A 19,512-nucleotide genomic window follows, 5' to 3' on the forward strand; every position below is an offset into this window, starting at 1 on the left:
CCTGTCTTATGTCTTCCATTCTTTGCAATGCTGTTCTTTGGTTTTTGGTTGGGTTTTTTTTTGACAATATTTTAATGATAATAGAATTGTACTTATAAAATTACAATTAAGAGTAAAAATAATTCTCGTAGACATTAGTCTTGTTATTTTTGTGTGTTTCACCAAGACAGTTGATGATGTCATTATGCATTAGCTTATTTTTCTAGTAATCTGATTGACAGTAAAGTTCAGGGTGATTGTGTTGAAAGTGGTCAAAACATTCCAAATACTTCTTCCTTTTCAGTTTAGCCATATATGTGTGTGTTTTTTCAGATCATCCTTCTTGTTCAGTTAGCTGAAGGCGTTCTCTTTTTCCCTTTGTAAAACCAGAGTTAAAGTTGGCAATTTTTTTTTTTTAGTCACTTAATAGCCTCTTTCCCCTCAGACTTATAATAAATTTTAATTCCTTTTCTAATGCATTGTTTTCAGAGATCCAGGATATATTTTTCCTTCCTGTTTTATAACTTGTTGGCTAGCTTTCCCACTATAACTTGTAAGAAGGAATCGAGTTTTTGGTGAAGTTGTGACAGTCTTTTGTGATTTCTGCCGTTGCGACTCCAGAACACAAATGTTGGAGACTTTGGTACAGTAAGATGATGAACGTATTGTAGGGAGTGGGAGGTGAGAGTTTTCCTCTCACAGAATGCATTGGGAAAATAATAAAAAGTGCCCTGTAGCAGGACATGGACATGCTCATTGGTCTCCTGGTAGGAAAAAAAATTAACCAGAACGATCTTTCAAGGATACAGAAGGAATTAGAAATGAAGCAACTGGTGAACTATCACACAATATAAGTAAAATGATTAACATGTTTCTTGTTCGTTTTCTAATGTTTCTGGAAATAAATAGCAAGAAAACTTAACCCTGTAATAAAAGGACTGTTTTTCTAATTTGTACAGATGCAGAGGATCTTTACTTAAATCTTCATATGCTTCATCTGAAAAGTCTGGGTTTTTTCCAAGTGCTCGTTCCCAGGATATGTCATGTTTTTTTGTACTTGCACCTTATCTAATGCATTGATGACTTCATTGATGGTAGAAGGAAGAAGCACTTTCCCATGTTTGCCTTTATGTTCCAATCTAGAGAACAGTTTTTAAATCAAAAGCATTGAATGCTTTGCTCTCAAGAAGTTGCCTCCTAAATAGATGTAAGACTTGTGAAGAACAGATTATTTTTAAGGCTCCCGTTGGTATACTATAGCATAGTAACATTCCTGGTGCTACTGAATAGGGTGTTCTTGTTTTTTTCCAGCGAAAAGATTGGTACTGAAAACAATGTAATTTTAACAGTGTATGGAGAAATGCATGCTGTTGTCAAATTGAGCATTTCCATACTTGTGCAGGGAGATGAGGGTAGTATGTAACTGTGTCCAAGAGCACGCTGTCCCATAGGGGTTGGCAGGTGTCCTGTCAGAAGGTGTATGGCATAAGGTTAGTATGTGACTGGACACTTTTGCAAAGAAAACCCAAGAAACAGTGTGCAGAATGCAGTAATTTCTAGTTGTTTCTGTGCATTGTAACATTATGAAAACTAATAACAGCTGTACCAAATTAGTACCCTATTTCTTATGTTGTAAGGTTGTGAGGACTTCAGTTTTTAGAATAGTTTAGGCGTTACTCATGGAAAGTAACTTCTCAAGTATTTTTTTATGTTGATCGGATTTAATACATGAAGCTTTTAAAAAATGGAATACTTTTAGTTGATATTTTCGTGAAGTTTTTTACACTTGTCGAAACTTGGATTCAATATTAAGGGAAAGATAAATGCAGAAGCACAGTAATCTGAAATATTTGCTGGAATTTTCTATGCCTTAAAGTTATTTACTTGGAAAGAGTGATAAATATTTAGCTTTTTCTACTTGTATATTTAGAGGTATGTCTAAAAATACGTATAATATTTTGTACCTCGAATTTTAATGCAGAGGAGGCTGAAATACCTGATTTGAGATATACTTCTGACAACCTAAGACTACATTGTTAGTCCAGGTTTGGAAGAACATCTGTGTTATCCTGAAGTCTTTATGTGATCACTTACTGTTTTTTTTCCCCTCCCTGGCATCCTTGCTGTACCTGTTACGTAGAGCACAGTATATGCACTTAATGAGCAGCTGTTTAGTGTTTTGGTTTCTACTCATTAGATGTGTCCTAATGTGCACTATTAAACCTTGCTTTAAAGTCAGAATCTGAATTTCTTCCTGGGTTTTTGCTTCTAGATAATAGGAAAGTATCTGAAATTTTGTTCTCTTTTTATCCCACTTGTGTGAGCGGAAAGATGATATTATCTGCACTTTATGGATGGAGAACACAAACCCATCAGGCCTCCGTACTGTGATTCTTTCAGGTAACTCGGGATACTGCACGTCATTTTAGGAATTTAAAGTGCAGCTCCCGTAGTCTCCTCCAGCTTCTACGAATGTTGAAGATTTTGCAATCAGTCCTATATACCAGAGAGAGAGTTTGGTTCAGATGGCTTACCGAACATCTCATAGGTTTTTTGTGGCAGAGAGGAAATAAGAACGCCATCTGCATGGCAGTTATTTTTTTGGTTACGTTCGTTATGAGACTGTTTTCTTTCTACAGCTTCAGTCTTGTTTTCTACCTCTCTTCTGTCTGTGTAGCAAATGATATAATGCTTCAGGTCTATCTTGTGCGTTGGATGAGTCATAGACTGTTGGGGGTGATGGGAATAGCAACATGTAGTCATGTTGTAACGCATATGAAATGTGAACTGAGCTGTTGGAACAGACCACACAGCTGTGTCCAAACTTTTCAGCATTTGATGTAGCAACTGTAATGTTCTCTTTATAGTGTGTTTCTTTGCTCTTAATTGAAACGTGAATGGTATTAACTGGAAGTCTCATAAGAAGAAAAGGATCTTCCCGCTTTGCTACGCCTGCCTTTTTCTGTAATATGTGGTGGATTTCTGGATAGACTTTTGCTGAAAAGGGGAGAGAATGCAATACTTGGCCAATACGTTTCATGTCCTCATTGCTAGCAAAGTGTTAGGTTGAATTTTAGGCTCTGGAACAAGCTGTTACGCTTTTGGAATATATGAGGAAGAGGAAAGCAATAAAAAAAAGTTCTCTTGAAGTGAAAAGGGAAAAAAACATTAATTTTTCGTAGCTAGAACAGTTCAGCTGTTCTCTATGGCTTGAATACAGTCCTCACTGAAGTAAGGATAAAATTGATATTTAAATCTTGCAGGCATTTTTTTCCCCTTCACTTTAAGAAAAACTGTAATTCTCATGGGATTTCTTACGTTTAAAGCCGTGCTCTCTTTATGATAAAACTAATTTTCCACTGCGAAGGACAAGCAAGTAGAGCGTGCCAGTCTACTACTGTGAACATGTCTATGCAGTATGTTGCAGAATGGGATGCAAGATCACTCTGACCAGTGCCAACTAGGCTGATACGAGCAGGCAGCGCTTACTAGCTTTGGTCAAGACAAAGCTTGTGAACCTTGTGTAAGCCTGTGCATCATTTGCTTAGTTGCCATTTTGTCAGAGGTCACCTGGGGAAGTGAAGGATGGTACGTAGATGAGTGTTAGAGAATTACGACTTACTAGCAGAACTCGAATGGTTTCATTTGTAATTGTAATGCAGTGGGTGTTATGGTAATAGTATGCCATTGTATTTGACATTTTCTGCTTCCCCTTTTTTCCAAACGTGATCTCTGTCAGGGTGCTTGCTTTTCCTTCATAATAACAGTGACCTTTGTTGAAAATTGTTTTAGTAAGTATAATTAGAGATCTATTTGTTGGGGATGTTTGCTTTTTAAAACTATTATAAAATATTAAAACATAATACTAGCATGTGTTGAAGTGTGTTCTGGTATTAACTTTGCATTAAGAGGATATAGTTGGCTTGGAACATCTGGACATTGTCCCAGCATTTGGTGTAATTAATGTATGTGTGTCCATTGTACATTGCATTATTTCCTTGTGTAAAAATTGTTCTTTCAAAAATGGCTTGTTTGCTGTTCTTAAGGCCTTGCCTCATTACTTCAGTTATGAGTGCTACAGGCTGACATTGCTTAGGAGTTTGATCTTTTCTCTGCAACCTGAATTGCTTGTTTCTCTTCCAGCCTTGGATATACCTGATGGTCGAAGGGCCCCATTACCTGCGCACTATCGTAGCAGTAGTACACGAAGCATTGACACTCAGACTCCATCTGTCCAGGAGCGCAGCAGCAGCTGCAGCAGTCATTCACCGTGTGTCTCTCCCTTTTGCCCTCCTGAATCTCAGGATGGGAGTCCTTGCTCAACAGAAGATTTACTCTATGACCGTGATAAAGGTGAGAGTAGAATGGCCTGCCTTTACCTATGGGAGGCATGTGATGTCCTGCTTTTACAACTACCTTCATTTTACTCATTACATCAGTTTTTGTTTTTGTTTAATTGTTGTAGAGGGATTGAAGATTTATCTTACAACTGATTTTGTTTGTTTACATATCTTTTTCCCTCTTGTTTGTGAAACTTCACAAACATCTTCCATAAATACGTCAGAGGAGCACAGCAAACAGTCTTAACTATTTATGAAGATTCTGATGTGAAGGAATTCAGATTGTAATATGTTTATGTTTAAAAAGGGTTTCAAGAAGGTTTGTGGTAGACTCTATATTAATGATGGGTGAGGTACTTGCTGATCAAATGGTGATGAAGTTTTGGCCTGCTTTTAAAAGTACTCTGCTTCTGAACTCCTACATTCCACTTGAAGGTAATTGGTGAGGAGCTCAGATACGAGTTTGAACGATCTGATGGAGAGTAATTATTTGTCTGTGTATGTTGCATAACAATCCAAAATTTCTGAATGATTTATGTGTTATATGTCAATATCCTGCATTTTTTTTCAAAGTGTCCAAAATATCATTTGGTTTGTAGAGGGAGTAAACTGGAGTTTCAGTAATCAAGAATTACCAACAGAACATGTATTATAAAAATACAGGCACCAGTGTAAAAAGAATGATTTTTTTGGACAACTGTTTACTGATGAAATTATTCTTGGGCTTGTGGTCGGCTAGACTTAAGCCTTTTATCAGCTAGAAACATGGGCTTTAGTTTGGAGGGATGCAGGGTTTGGGTAAATGTGCAAGCTAAGAGTAGTAAATTTCACAGAGGAAATGAAAATGTTTTAAAATTTAGCATAGATTTACTAATGAGTTAAAAACAGCAGTATTTTTGAGGTTAGAAGTAAGGTTAAGCTTTTTCTGTAGATATTCTCTGTTTAATAATTCTTAAAGTAATTTGGGAATAAGATTGGGGAAGGCAGCTGGAGAAATAATAGTTTTTCTTGATTTCTGAAAAGTTACTGCTTTCTCATCTTGGAAAACAAATCCACCTGCTCAGATCCTGAATTGGGGTGGGTGTGTGCACATATGTAAGTAACCACATCAAAGTAAAAGTCTTAGCTCAACATGATAGTTGGCCATGCTCCAAAAATAATAGAGATATTAGCTCCCCCCCTACACTTCTCTTTCTTATAGAATACACGTGAAATGTAATGTGTGTCAAGGACTGAATACCGATAGAGACATCTACTAAAGTATTAGCACGTGAGGGAATGTCTTGACAGGTAGATTTGTTCATATTTGTTATCAGGACATATATAAATTAAAAAGCAGGAAAGAAAAGAACAATTCCTCTTGCAGCTTGTACTAAATTATCACAGTAACTGGAATTTTCAGTGATATTTTATTGGCAGTAGCAAATGAAGACATTTGAAATAGTCAATCTAACCTTCTTAATGCTTTTCAAGGGTTTTTGTCTCCTAGCTTGGATTTTTTTGAACAGCTAATTGGAGTAAATTTATTGCCAAACTTCACAATGAGTAAATACTATTTTGGATTTTAAGACTGGCTTTAATGCTAGGTTTGTATCAAAAGTCTGCATTAGTAGTAGTGTATAGGTGATGGTGATAAACAGCCAGCTTTCTAAAGTTAATATAATTGCATTTTTACATTAATTTAAGATACTTAATACTGTGCTTATGAAAGATAAAAGCTTGAACTGCTCATCACAGCTTCATCCATTCAGGACAAGACATAAACTAGAAAAACGTGTAGCGGTTTTCCAACAAAAAGTAATTTGTTCAGAGGTTGTAAAAGTATAGTCAGAAAGGCACCTTTTATTCTCTGATCATTAAGATTCCGCAGGCCAGTTGTTCTGAATAAGAATGTTACCTCAAAATAGTTAATTTTAGACAAATGAGGGGTATAGGTAGAAATTATAAGGGAATAGCAACTTGTGAGAGACAGTTTATTAACATCTGTTGTGGATGTTAACTGCTTTATAAAGCAAAAATCATGCAATTTTTCACAACTTCATTTTAAAGGTTTTTGTGATGCTACAATAAAACTGTTGTGAGTTTGCTGTGATGCCTCTTAAGTTTTGAAAAATGCATTTATGTATACATACGCATATGTGTATAACCAAATGTAGACATACAACCCAAGATATTTTTCGGTTATTTTTCTCAAGTTGAGGTTTTATTTTCCTCTCTACAGGGATAACTTGGCTTTACCATTAAAAAATATAATTGTCAGCTTCATGAATGCTCATTAGTGTGTTGTTGAATAGGAAAGGAAGGTTAGTAGTTTGACTGAGAGACTGAGCAGTTAGAGGAGCCAGCACTCTGTACAGGCACAGCACTGCTTTACATTTCTAAAGCATCTTTTATTTCTTGTGCAAAGCTGTGCTTTGGCCTGAGGCCCTCACAGCTGCTCTTTGGACTGTATCAGCTGTTTGGTTTACATTTCTTCAAGAAGCTGCTAAATCTATTGAATTTTTCAGAAGAAAGTGAAAGCTAAATTTCAGAAAAGGCCCACAGTACTGCTCTGAATGGAGCAGTGATAATGAATGGTATTGACTGAGCAGAGGGGGAAGGGTGGGAGAGAAGGTATTTTAATGGCACCCCTGGCTTGATGATTTTGTTTTCAAATATCAGCCTATTGCAAGGTAAGTTACTGCCTTGCTGCATTAAGGCTACCAGTTTCACTAGATCGCTTTCATGATTCTCTGGTCCATGAGACTATAATGCAGAGTGCTACATAGCCTACTGAGTAGCTGTGGCAGAGGTGAAGTCCAAAGGCATCCTAGGGTATAAGCAGATTAATTGTTTTTTTTTCTTACAAAAATAAACGGCATAACCTGTTTTTCAGGGATTCTGATTTCGGTGCTTTTGTGTAGCATTGTGTATTCCTGCTGTTGCTAGCAGGCTGTTACAAGCAACAGGTTCATGAAGATGAACTGAAGATACTTTTTAACTTCTGAGCATCTGATTCGTAGTTTTTAAAATGAAATTTTATGTGAAGTCTTTGGATAGTCTTAAGAAACAAGGATATTCAAAACAAATCCCAAGGCTCACTGGCAGAGTTTGTAGTTTCCTTTAAGTCTCTCAAAAAATTGTTTTACAGATTCTTTTTTAGTTTGCCTCTTTCATTGCTGTAATATATACAAGTAAATTTGTGGTATTAAGTCTTCTGGTTAAGAGAATGTTTTTATTGTTCAATTACAATCTTAACATTTTCTAGATAATAGAAGATATCAATTTTGAATATTTATGTTTAGAATTCTGTGTAATAAGGCTCCGTGTTGTCTTCTATGTAGTTATGGTAACAAAACTCACTTTAAAGGTTACATCTGTTAATCTTCAGTCGTTTTCTTAATGAAATTTGATAAGTTTGTCGGACTACGCCAGCCGAGCACACCCTTCTGGTGGAAGCGCGGAAGACGCAGACGTTTCCGCTGACATAATGACTCAGGCACTGCAGCCTTTGAGAAAGGCAGAAAGGAAAAAAAAAAAAAAGGTGTAAATAGCTCAGTTGGAGAATACACACTTGCAGTGTCATTAAGGATTAATAATGTGACAGTTTAGCACCTAAAAGCTTACAGGATACACAAGTGGAGACTGGCTTAGGCTGTAAATTCCACCTCTTGCCACTTTTTAACTCGTGGCCTGTTTTCCCTGTACCGTTCTGTTCTCGCGCCGCTGCTGTACGTGTAGGACCAACACCAAGCTTGTACGTGTGAGCCTCCTAATAACACACATATTTTTCAAATAATAGTGTGACATATGTTTGGTCAAAATGAAAAGCTAACAACTTAGCTTTAAAGCAGGGAGGGTAAAGAAAGAAACAGAATTGTCAGATTATATAGAATGGTTAAATTATACAATATAATTTTGTTTTAGTTGTTTAACAGCTGTCATGTTTAGAAGTTTCAACCAGACAGGGCTAAATAAACTGAAAACTTGATTGAAAACTGAACTGGCTAGACAAGATTCTTAAGTCTTCCAAGAACTGACTTAATTTTGAATTCAGTTCGATTCTTTCCTTGGATGTGCTTCCACAGTTTTCCACTATTTGGTGGAATGAACAGTAGCACATTTTATGTCTCAGAGTTTTTAAATAGAAACTTGGATCTTCAATTTTAAATATTAGAAGGAGGAAACAAACTGTCTGGGTTCTGTTAATGATTTCTGTGTTTGGAATGAACTGTGCGGGCCAACAGTGGAAAGATGCCAACAGGACCATCGTGCTCCCAGGTTGGCAAATATCTGTATTGTCTCTAAGCTTTTTCTGCCTTCGTACAGTTAACACCTAAAATTCTGTAAATAGAAGTTCTGTATTCACCCTACAGCAGGAAAGAGCTGAATAATTGATACACTACTGAGGTTTTTTTTCCTCATATCTTTCGTAGTAAATCTCCAAAGGGAACTGTGACATTTGAGTCGATTTGTGTCTTGTAAGAGGAAGCAGAGATGTTTCAAAACCTCTAATGATCAGCCTTTGTATTCAAGTCATGGTTATACAAATGTTCATGTAGTTACTGTTTGCAAGCTGTTAAAGACAACCTTATATGCTTCAGGGAATCTAGATCATAGTGCTTGAAGCTTTGGTTGGTTTCCACTGTTGCTGAAAAGGCACACATGAGCGAAAACAGAATAAACAAAGGTATCCGAGTTAAAAACGGCAAGGTACTCCACATCAGTGGAAAGACTCAAAAGGAGCTAATGCAAGAGCAGCTATTTCTCTCCGAATAAGGTGTGTTTGTAAGTTGGGGGATCCTCTTTAACCTTGCCATTTCATTTCATTTTTTTTTAATTCTAAGCCCAAGCAGAGAATAGGGAGAGACTAATACTAGCTTAAGAAAGATAGCTCTTTGAAAAGGTAGAAGCCACTGCAAAAAGCTGATTTTCTGTGAGTAATTATTTTTGTACCTACTTTATTTCCTAATGCATTGAAAATCACGTTGTCAAAGAGATTTTAAAGTGAACCTTTCCATAGTCTTAATTTTTCAAACTGTTGTGCTTCTGGCATTACCAGTGGAGTCTTCTCATATTTTCCAAGAAGTACAAAGAAATCTGCCTTATTGCCTGGTGCCCTAGATCTTTGCACCTTTAGTTCTAAGTGTGTCTAGTAGTCACCTGTAAAATGTACACAGACAGCTAGAATTAGGAAGGATACTTACATGATACAGTTAGTAGTGATGAGAGAATTGAGTTGTGGAAGTTTTATTTTGAATACTAAAACAACTTCACAATTGTGAAGGAAATAAGGTAGGACATTGTAATTACGAGGTATCAGTACCTGTATTTCTTTCTTTACAACTTCTGAACTATTCATGAGACTAATGAGATCAATATTCCAGTGAAGAATTATGTTTTAAAATAAGATACATGCTGTATACACACTTTTTCAGTCACTGTGTTTATACAGTAAGAAGGTGTATTATCATTACCATTCATAATTCTTCTGCATCTATTATGCATATTACCTTGTTCATTTATGTTTTTTGAAATACATAATAAAGAACATATTTGTTTCCAGGATCACAGCTCTGCTTTGTTCTGATTGCAGTGTTCTGGATAAAAATATCCTCCTGTTATGTGTTGTTATATGATAGATTACTGCTGCACTGAAGCTTTTATTCAGAAGAAATGTGCTGTACAAGGGTGTTAGAAATAGCCTGCAATGAAGGAACCATTGTGCTAGAAGCAAACCGGCGTAGTGGCTAAATTGTGAAAAAAGGCATCGTGTTTGGAAATCGAATTTAATTAAAAAGCACTCTCAATCTCTAGTAATATAACTGCTTTAAATTTTCAGACAGTGGGAGTAGCTCACCGTTGCCCAAGTATGCCTCATCTCCCAAACCAAACAACAGCTACATGTTCAAACGAGAGCCCCCAGAGGGATGTGAGCGAGTGAAGGTCTTTGAGGAAATGTCGTAAGTAATGCCTTTTATATCAGCTGGTATCTGCAAAGCAGTAAACCTGTTTACTGAGCCTATTCAACTGCAGATGAATAAACTATTCCAGCTGATGAGTTTTTCAGGAGCAAACTATTCTTAGAGTTTGTACAGAAGAGAAGCTGAAGTGTTCATGTTCGTTTGAAGAGGAAACGGAGTCTTTTATGCTTGAACTCTTTTTGTGCATCTGTAAAAGGCAACACAAATCCAAGCAGAAAAGATAAAGAACATTTAATTTCCTAAGCATTTCTAAACTTCTTTCCATATATTTTTTGTTAACTTTTTAAATGTTCGTGGCTTGAAACAAAAACTCTCCTTGTCATAATTCTTCATCAATTTCAAGCATAGGTTATGTTTTGATACATATAAAACATATACAATAGAATGAAACAAATGTAAAGCATTTGTAGACTGTAGTATACTTATGGCATAGACTTTGCTCAATATTTTTGCTGAGCAAGAAATTGGAAATCAAACTCTTGGACATCATGTCTTTTTACCCTAACCCAGCAGTATTCGACCACATGCTGTCGAGGTTGCATGCTTAGCTCCTGTGGATGAAAGAATTAAGGAGGGAACGTTTCTTGCTTTAACAGCGTTCATTGTCTGCTGGATGGTGAAGGAGCAATGTTGGGTTGTGGCGGAAGCCTCCAGACAAATTATGGAATATGAGAAAGGAGAGGTCTATTTCATGGAGGTTCTCAAAGGGATTTAGTATGACTAAATGTGTTGTTGCTGCATTGTTTTATTAAAGAAGAATTTGTGCCATTCTAAATTACCGCGGCATTTTTCCATGTGCAGATTTTCTTGCTGGAAGTTGCATGTTTATCCAGTAATTATCAAGTCATTTTTGTGACAGTACTGTTTTTAATGCTGTGGATCAGTTAGCTGACTACCAATATGGAAGATGTTTGCCCCTCTGTCCAATTAATCCCATTCCTTGTCATTCACATTTTAGCAACGTGTAGAACCACAAAGTTCATGACGTATCATCTGGGTTGGCCAGGTATATAATCATTTTTCTTGTCGTAGGTCTCGTCAGCCTGTCTCAGCCCCTCTCTTTTCATGTCCAGACAAAAACAAGGTTAATTCATCCCAACCGGATCAGCTTTCTGTCCTGTAAAACTTCTGGGCCCCCTCCTTCCTGCTTCAGACCTGACACTGAAGAACTCTCCAAACTCTGGTCAAAGCACAGCTTTGAGCACCCTGACTGTTGAGCAGCTTCGTCTCGGGTCTCTTTCTCATCTCTGTCAGATGACACCAGCACAATGGACTCTACAGAGGTCCCAGTACAGCAACCGTCCCAGCAGCAGCAGCCGCTTTTGCAAGAAATTCAGACTGAAGACCATTCCTCTCCTCAGAGCTACGTGTTAATCTAGACCAAGGGGGAGCAGGCCTCTGCCCTGAGACAAGCATTGAGGAGATAATAGCTCAGATACATCTGCATGAGGTGGCAACCTTTCAGAACAACATGGAATACTTAGCAACATTTGAAAAAAACATCTCAACGCTGTTCTTGGCAGGGACAGAATTCATATTCAGCATTTTTTGTGAGAAAGCAGTAATGCCTGCAGAATCCATATATCATTATGCGTTTTAAGTGGAGACTATGCATTTCATAGTATGTTTGACCAGATTAGTACTGTGTCCTGTGTTCTGTTTCAAATTCTACAGTATAAATAAGCTCTATATATATATAAAAAAAAAGTTGCCTGTCTGAATAGAAAATGTCTTGCTGTGTTGTGTCCTATGGAAAATACTGTACTTCAGGATTATGTTTACAATTGATCCAGGTGTTTATGTTTCTAACTTCTGTAATACACACAATGCAAAAAAAAAAAAAAAAAAAAAAAAAGGCCACAACAGTTGCACAGTGCCCACCCTATGGCCTAGCTTCAGGTACTTCTCTCGAAGTGTAAACTCAGGTAACTTGGAATGTATATCATATTGGGATATAAAATATTTTACAGCTACAAAGCTAAAGAGGGAACATCACTCTTTTGCCTTTCCTTATTTTATGCATTAATATTTCCTCATTACATTCCACTTTCTTGGAATAAGTGCATTCAGATCCAGGTGAATGATGAACCTGGACGTGGGTGAACATGAGGAGAACCAGCAAATCTGTGATGTATATCACTTTGTCATGTGCTTACAAGTAAAACAACTGTTGCATTTACTGTCATTTCAATATATATGTAAAACGTGGCATTTAAAGGTTTCAGGTGTTGCTCAGTTAATGACTGTTAAACTGTTGCAAATAAAGTGTTCAGTACTAGGCTGTACATGAGAAACATTCCACGTTGTGTGTGAGAGGATTTTGAAAGACAAGAATGTTTTTGTTTAAGGACAGAAATTCTTTCAGGTTTCACAGGGGGTGATGGGGATTTCCTCTCATGTTTCTGTTGGCAGTTAAGGATGTGAAATGCTACTGTTACCGTCTAAAAGTCAAATTAATGTTTAGTTTCTCTTTTGGAAATATTCATGCATTTGCTGGTTGGAAATAGGTTTTCAGATTTTGTCAAGCAGTGTTGGATGAGCAGCAGTTTATTTATGTAGTGAGTAATTGTGTTTGGATTAAAGTCCAAAAGTAGCAAGTGGATGTTCTAAGAGGGGTGGGGAAAACAATAGTTTTAAGTTCATGTTACTTAATCAAAGCTTCTCCCATAACTTCCAGTTACTTAAGTTGTGTGTGTAAAAGTGTGTTTTCCCCCCTCCTTAAGTGTGAATAAAAAAAAAAATTCCTTGTAAAATAATCCTGGTTTTGCAGGCTGGACACTTTCTCAAAATAGTACATGGCAAGAATGGGTTAGTGGTGCTCTTCTATTATACTGAAACAAGAGGAGCATTGCTTTCAGAGATAATTTCCTGTGATACAAAGAGGACCCCAAAGGCAAAATAAACTTGATGTTCTTGCTCCATTGCTTTCAGCTCAGTGGAACTACATTTATGCTGTCTGCTCCCAAGAGAATAAGGTTCACCTTTTCCAGGAATTGAAGAGATTAGTAGCCTGCAGCTACTGAGCATTTAAACTTGCTCCATTATTATATTTTTTTCCTCTTTTGAAGATGAGATTGGAGGGGGGTGAGAGTGAGCCACCAATAACTACTCACTAAATATGTTTTTTCTTTGGCGATAAAGCATCGTTTCCTTTTTATTACTGAGGTTTTATTAATAATGTCTTACAAGGTGGGATTTGCAGCCTATAAAAGTCACTGTTTTTTGACTCCCCTTGCAGAAAACATAGGAGGAGAGAGAGGTCTGTCTCTAACCATTTTCATGTGAAAAACCTTCTTGAAACTCAGCAGCCATCTTTAACCCTACTAATCTCAGGCCTAGGTGAAAACACTATGTATTTTATAGACTGAAGATAAAGGGGAGAAAATACTCGTGATGTAAGTATCAATTCCTTTTAATATTTTTTCTTTCTAGATTAACATTGCGGTATGATGACCTTTTTATGCTCTGATTATGTCCAGATAAGAAATAGTAGTCTCAGTTACTGGTGTTAGGTTACCAGGGGGTATGATGAGTGGTTTTTAGATCAGTGATGAACTCTGTACAATATTTGCAATGCCATTACATGTTCTTTTTATTTTTTCCACGAGAAACTAAATATTAATTAAATTGCACATTTGTTCTTAGAAGATTGGAAGGTTTTGAACCAAATGTGTTTAAAGCTAATGCTTTGCCATGTAAATTTCCCAGCAGTTGTTTATCTCAATTGTATTCTACATCCAGCTGTAGAAATTTGTCAAATATTGTTTAAAGTTTTGTACATAGTTGTACTGCTATTTCTAGCCACTGTGCTGAACAGTATTCAAGTTATCACACAATATTGCTTTACACAAGGAAATGTGTGGCTTTTGTTTTGTATTTTTTCCGTATAGAAGTTCCTGTGTCATATTTAAATAAAAATTATAGTTAAAAAGAAAAAAAAAAGTGATGGGGGGACACAGAAAAGCAGTAGTTCATTTATTTGTTTTGAAAACTGTATACGAAACACCACAGAATGAGATTAAAGTTTAATATTGTTCCAAATTTACATGTAGAATAATGTCAGCCATGTATCTTTGACTAGTGTGCCACGTCTTCAAGAGTAAGATAATCTCTTATCTATTGATTTTTGCATAACACTGTTCTAGGGAGGAAAAAAAAAATCTAAAAATAGCTGAATACTTAAATGTACTTTAAAAATAGCGTATTTTATTTCTGCATACTATGAGGTTTTTCTCTCTTCAGAGCATAGAAAAAAAACCCAAAACAATTATTGGAAACTGTGTATCCACTGCTGTGTTTGTGGTATGGCTAATTTCAAGTTATCTGTTGAAAATTATGAAAGCCATTAGATGTTTCACTATGTGAAACTAAACTAAACCCCTAAAGGATGTGGTATAAATCTACTGACAGTCTTGGTTTCATGTTGTTTTGTATGAGTCAAATGATTGTCATTTGACTTGCAGAATAATTCTTTCCAGATGGGGGGTGAGGGGAAGGGAGGAAGAAAGAAGAATAATATTTAAATGCATGTAAATCCTCCACCGTCGGTGTTTACTGAAGAGCACTATGGCAATAACCAGCAAGAATGGTTTAATGCTTATTATCAGTAAGTGGAAATGTAAGTTTGCAGCATCCCAGAGATTACAAGGTTCCGATGTGACTATGTTAAAAACCTTAACTGAAGGTGCTGAAAGTCTGGAGCCTCAAAGCGGGTAGTATCCCACCCTGCTGTGAAAATGCTGAGTGTCCTTCAGTCAGAAATAGCTTGGTTTCAGCCATTTCATCATTGCTTGTAGGGCTTGCTAGGAACAGCTTTGTGACCGCCTTGTCCTCTAAATGGATTTAGCGGCAGCAGTTTGGGGCTGTCCTCATGTGGGAGGGCATTCTCTTCTCAAGAATCGCTTTGACAAAAGCGTGTAGCTCGCCCTGAAAAGACGTGATGCAACTCGTACCACGGGTAACTCTTTCACCGCCTCGGCGAGCGCAGGCTTCGCGTGGCTCGTTACGGTTGAGGTAACGCGTCGCTTCTGCAGAAGCCACACTGCGAAGCTGTGTGCTTGGTGTAATTCACTGTGCGTGTCTTCCTCAAAGCCAAGACAAGCGGGCTGAACGGTGCCGAGAGGGGAGAGTTAATGAAATAATTTTGCCTTGTGTCCCTGCTTTGAGACTTAAAAGATCTTCCTTGACTGGAATGTTGTATTTTCCAGCATACGTGGCTCTGCAAGTCGACTCTGAATTCAGAGACTGGAGGACGAAGGGGAGCCCTTGGCTATGTACCCTGGGGGTAGGGACCTGCTTCTTTTAGGAGGCAGGGTGCTGTCAGGGAAATGATTTATGGCTTCCTGAGAAATCGGCTCTTGGGAAGATCCAGATATCGGCCCAGGGGTAGAGCCTCAATATCTTCACAGTATTTGAACATAAGCCTGGAGTTATAGAAAATAAACACAAGAAATTGAATGAATTAGAGATGTTGGCTGACGTTGCAGTTGCAAGCGAAGACCGCTGAGGCTTAGCAAACTAGCTCCTGGCCTCACTCTGTGGTAATGGGTTGATACCTTCATCTGTTGCTTGAGGTAAAATCCAAGCAGTTTGAAAATGACAGATGACTAGTAGAAGTATAAATCAATTACTGTTGTAAAACAGCTTGGCTTGCTATGCAAAATACAGCCATGCAAACAGAAATTTGAAGCTACACAACTGGGAGGAAGTAACCATAATCTCTGCAAGGTGTTTCCACAACCTAAATGCAAGGAAAAAAGCGAGTGAAGGCTGGGAAAGTACATCCGTTACTGGGATGTACATGTGCAGCCATTCAGAGCTGGTGCTTGGTTAAAGGAAGTTGTTTGATCAAAGATTGTTGTGTAGTTAAAATATGTATGTCTTGTCTCTGTTTGCATTAGTGTAACCGGTTCTGGAAAACTATCCAGCTCAGGAGAGGCTGGAAAAGGCTCAGGGAAGAGCTATAGGAATGAATGAGGTACTGGAAAAAACACACAGCAAGGTTTTGTAGGAGCTCAACGTGTTTAACTTAGCAGCTGAGGAGTCACTTAATTCCAGTTAGTAAATACCTCCATAGGAAATACTTACTAATGAGCTACTTAAATTTAACAGACATGGAATACTAAAGCCGTAAGAAAAGGAAGCTAGATAAATTCACACTAGAAATGCGGATTTATTTTAGTAAGAAGGATAATCAGGTACTGAGCCAACTTGCAGAGATGGATTTTTTTTTTTAAGTATTGTTATGTTTAAGATGAGATGATTTTACAGGAGGTGTGCTCAAAGAAAATGTTTTTGTAAGCCTTAATAGCTCATGATTATTTGGGGCTCTTTACATTTCATTTGATTTTAAAGAGGTAGAGGTTTTTAAGTACCATAAGTATTCTTGCCTCACTAAAAAAAATAGCATGCTGCAATATTTTCAACTAGGGAATTAACACTTTTTTTTTTAACTGTCTGGAATAGGTCTTTGAAGATAATTTCTGGCTTCTAAAAATTTTTAGTTTGTGTCACACATGAATGAAGTCTCCAGTAAAGCAGAGGTGCTTGAGTAGCTTTATAGCTGTTTTGATTTCTGTCACCTCCTCAGTAACACCGTAATTTTGGAGAGATGGCAAGAAACGAGAGAGTAGGTGGTGTCTTTTTGTAGTGCAGTAACTCAGAGAAATAATGTATCACTGAAGTGGAGCTGATAGGAAAGTGCTGATCAAGAAGGTAGAGGATTTCCTCAGTAAAGACCGCATTGGAAGTGAGTGAACATGCAAATGAAACTGCTAATTCAATAGACAACAAAAATAGGAATCAGATGAAGCTGGATAGAGAGATGGCCCCTTTTTTAAGATCATTTAAGGTTGTAACAAGTTCAGATGTTAAATTGGCTGCCTTGAGCTGTAGCCTGGAAGCTCAGATACAGAGGAGCTGGAAACCTGGGAGAAGAGGAAGTTGTGTAATCTTTTCTTTTTTTTTTCCCCCCTTGAATTAGAGACTGAGCTTGTTAACAAAGCACAATTAGGCTAATAACTGTGCCTGTAGAAAAATAAGTTCTAGGGTTTTAAACATTTTTTTTTTGTGTGTATGTGCATAGTGAAGTGTATGGTTAAACTTTGCAGTGATTTGTACAGCTGTTGGTTGTGGAAGAGGGTTTGCTCAGGGCAATGTATGTTTAATACTACCCACGATAATCTATTTCTTGTACCCTTGTCCTTACTTTTACTTCTCCAAATAAGCTGTAAGTAAATAGCGTTACCGCAATCCAGACTGCTAGGCACAGCAGTCCCGTTAGCTGATTTTGGGTGTCTAACTGCTTACTGCAAGAGGAGATCTGAGAGCTCTTGATTTTTGTGGAAGCAGGTTCTTTCTCCAAGGAGGAGAAAGCTAAAAGAAATGAGACTCCTGGTTAAAGTTCGGTGCCAAAAGGCTGGGTGATGCAATTACTCCTTTCTGATTTCTGTTCAGATAAGAACTTCTAGTCCTGCCCTATCTCTGATACAGAGGTTTCTCAGGGAGTAACAGCCTCACTTTCCCTAAGATTGTGGTGGTGTCTTTGGACTTGTTGTATAGGGAAGGAAGAACTCATTCTTGTGAAAAAAATAAAAACTTAAGGGTGTTGCCTTTGTTTTTAGGAAATAGGAAAAAAAACACGCTTGACTCTGCTTTTGTGATTCTTTTGGATTCTAATTAAATGTACCTCCTGAAAATGCTGAAAAACATTGAGCGTTTCAGTGTCAGTTGCTGGAAAAAAAAATGTTTCAGGTGTATTCTTACGTCCCTGTGACAGTACAGAGATGGTACCATACTGGTACTGTCTTTCAATGCATGCTTTTATTTTGGATGGGGCATGTGCATGTGTTTTAAGGATTGCCATCTCATTCAGGGGCTTTTGTTCATGAAATGACGTTGGGTACAATGGTGGACGTGTTTTCTGTCCTAGTGTCCTGCCAAGGAGGCAGATTGGACACTTTCTGAATTCAGTACTTAAGAAACTGGCTTCCCTCTAGGAAAAACTTTCTGTTTTGACCCTTTTCTGGAGGGGAATACTAAAAACCCTTGGAGGTGGGGGGGAGATGAAGATGGTGGTAGTGGCTCTTTCAGTTTCTAAGTGATGGGAAAGCAAAGGCAGCGTAGGCCCTACCTGTACCTGATTTGGAGGGTAACCATGTTTGTGCATATTTGTATGTACGGGATGTTCTCTGGGTTAGGAAGATGGTGGATGCCTTAATACTCCAGAGGATCATTGACCTGGATAAGTGTCATTCATTCTCCAAATCAGGCCATCTATAGATTGCATTCTGTTTCTTTGGTGACATCCTAACTGAAAGGCAGCACTGTAGCAGGATTTGGTTTTGTATCCAGTAAGTGAGAAAACGTACTTACTAGGGTGGACAACAAACTAGATACTTAGGAAGAAAACAAAAGTTGTTTGGGAATCCTGAGAGTACTTCAGTGGGAGGCATCCCAGCAGTCTGCGGTCTTCGGTACTTGTGTAGCTGCCCTGGGGTGCCTGTGGGATTGTGCTGAGGGAAAGTACATGTCTAAGGATTTATCTGCCTTGAGGATTAGGAATAGAGTTGTAAGAATATTCTGGATGTGGAAAGTCAATTTGTGGATGTAACCCTTTCGATCAAAAATGTCGTAATTGTCATAAACATCAGCTGGAGCAGGTTGCCCAGGCAGTGTCCAGTTGGGTTTGGAGTATCTCCAGGGACAGAGACTCCATGACCTCCCTGGGCAAACCTGTTCCAGTGTTTGACCACGTTCATGGTAAAAAAGTAATTTGGTACGTTTAAATGGAATTTCCTGTATTTCAGTTTGTGCCCATTATCTCTGGACACCATGGAGAAAAGTCTGGCTCTATATTTTGATGTTAATCCCCCTCCTCCCATTTCAGGTACTGATCCACATGGATAAGATCCCTCCCTGAGCCTTCTACAGTGCTGAGTAGAGAGGAAGAACTGAGCTTGGGGCGGGTGATCCTTGAAAATCAACCAGGTCTCCTGGACTCCTTTTCAGGGCAGTGTCCCATGGAATTCTTCCAGGCAGGTCCCGGAAGGGGCCAAAGTCAGAGTCATAGAATGGTTAGGGTTGGAAGGGACCTCAAAGATCACCTAGTTCCAACCCCCCTGCCATGGGCAGGAACGCCTTCCACTACACCAGGTTGCCCAAAGCCTCATCCAACCCGGCCTTGAACACTTCCAGGGATGGAGCATCTACAACTTCTCTGGGTGCCTCAC

At 38.0% G+C, this 19,512-nt stretch overlaps 1 protein-coding gene across 1 annotated transcript in view; it reads left to right on the forward strand.

Moving 5' to 3' along the window:
• GLCCI1 (glucocorticoid induced 1) overlaps positions 1-11,661 on the forward strand; it is a 63,720-nt gene extending 52,059 nt beyond the window's left edge. The window contains 5 exon segments of the mRNA XM_086614695.1: positions 4,123-4,332; positions 10,141-10,261; positions 11,315-11,367; positions 11,370-11,501; positions 11,504-11,661. Coding sequence (XP_086470821.1) covers positions 4,123-4,332; positions 10,141-10,261; positions 11,315-11,367; positions 11,370-11,501; positions 11,504-11,661 — 674 coding nt within the window.
• Positions 11,662-19,512: the final 7,851 nt, after the last annotated feature.

This window comes from Tauraco erythrolophus, chromosome 7, assembly GCF_009769465.1.
Source record: "Tauraco erythrolophus isolate bTauEry1 chromosome 7, bTauEry1.pri, whole genome shotgun sequence".
NCBI lineage: Eukaryota > Metazoa > Chordata > Aves > Musophagiformes > Musophagidae > Tauraco > Tauraco erythrolophus.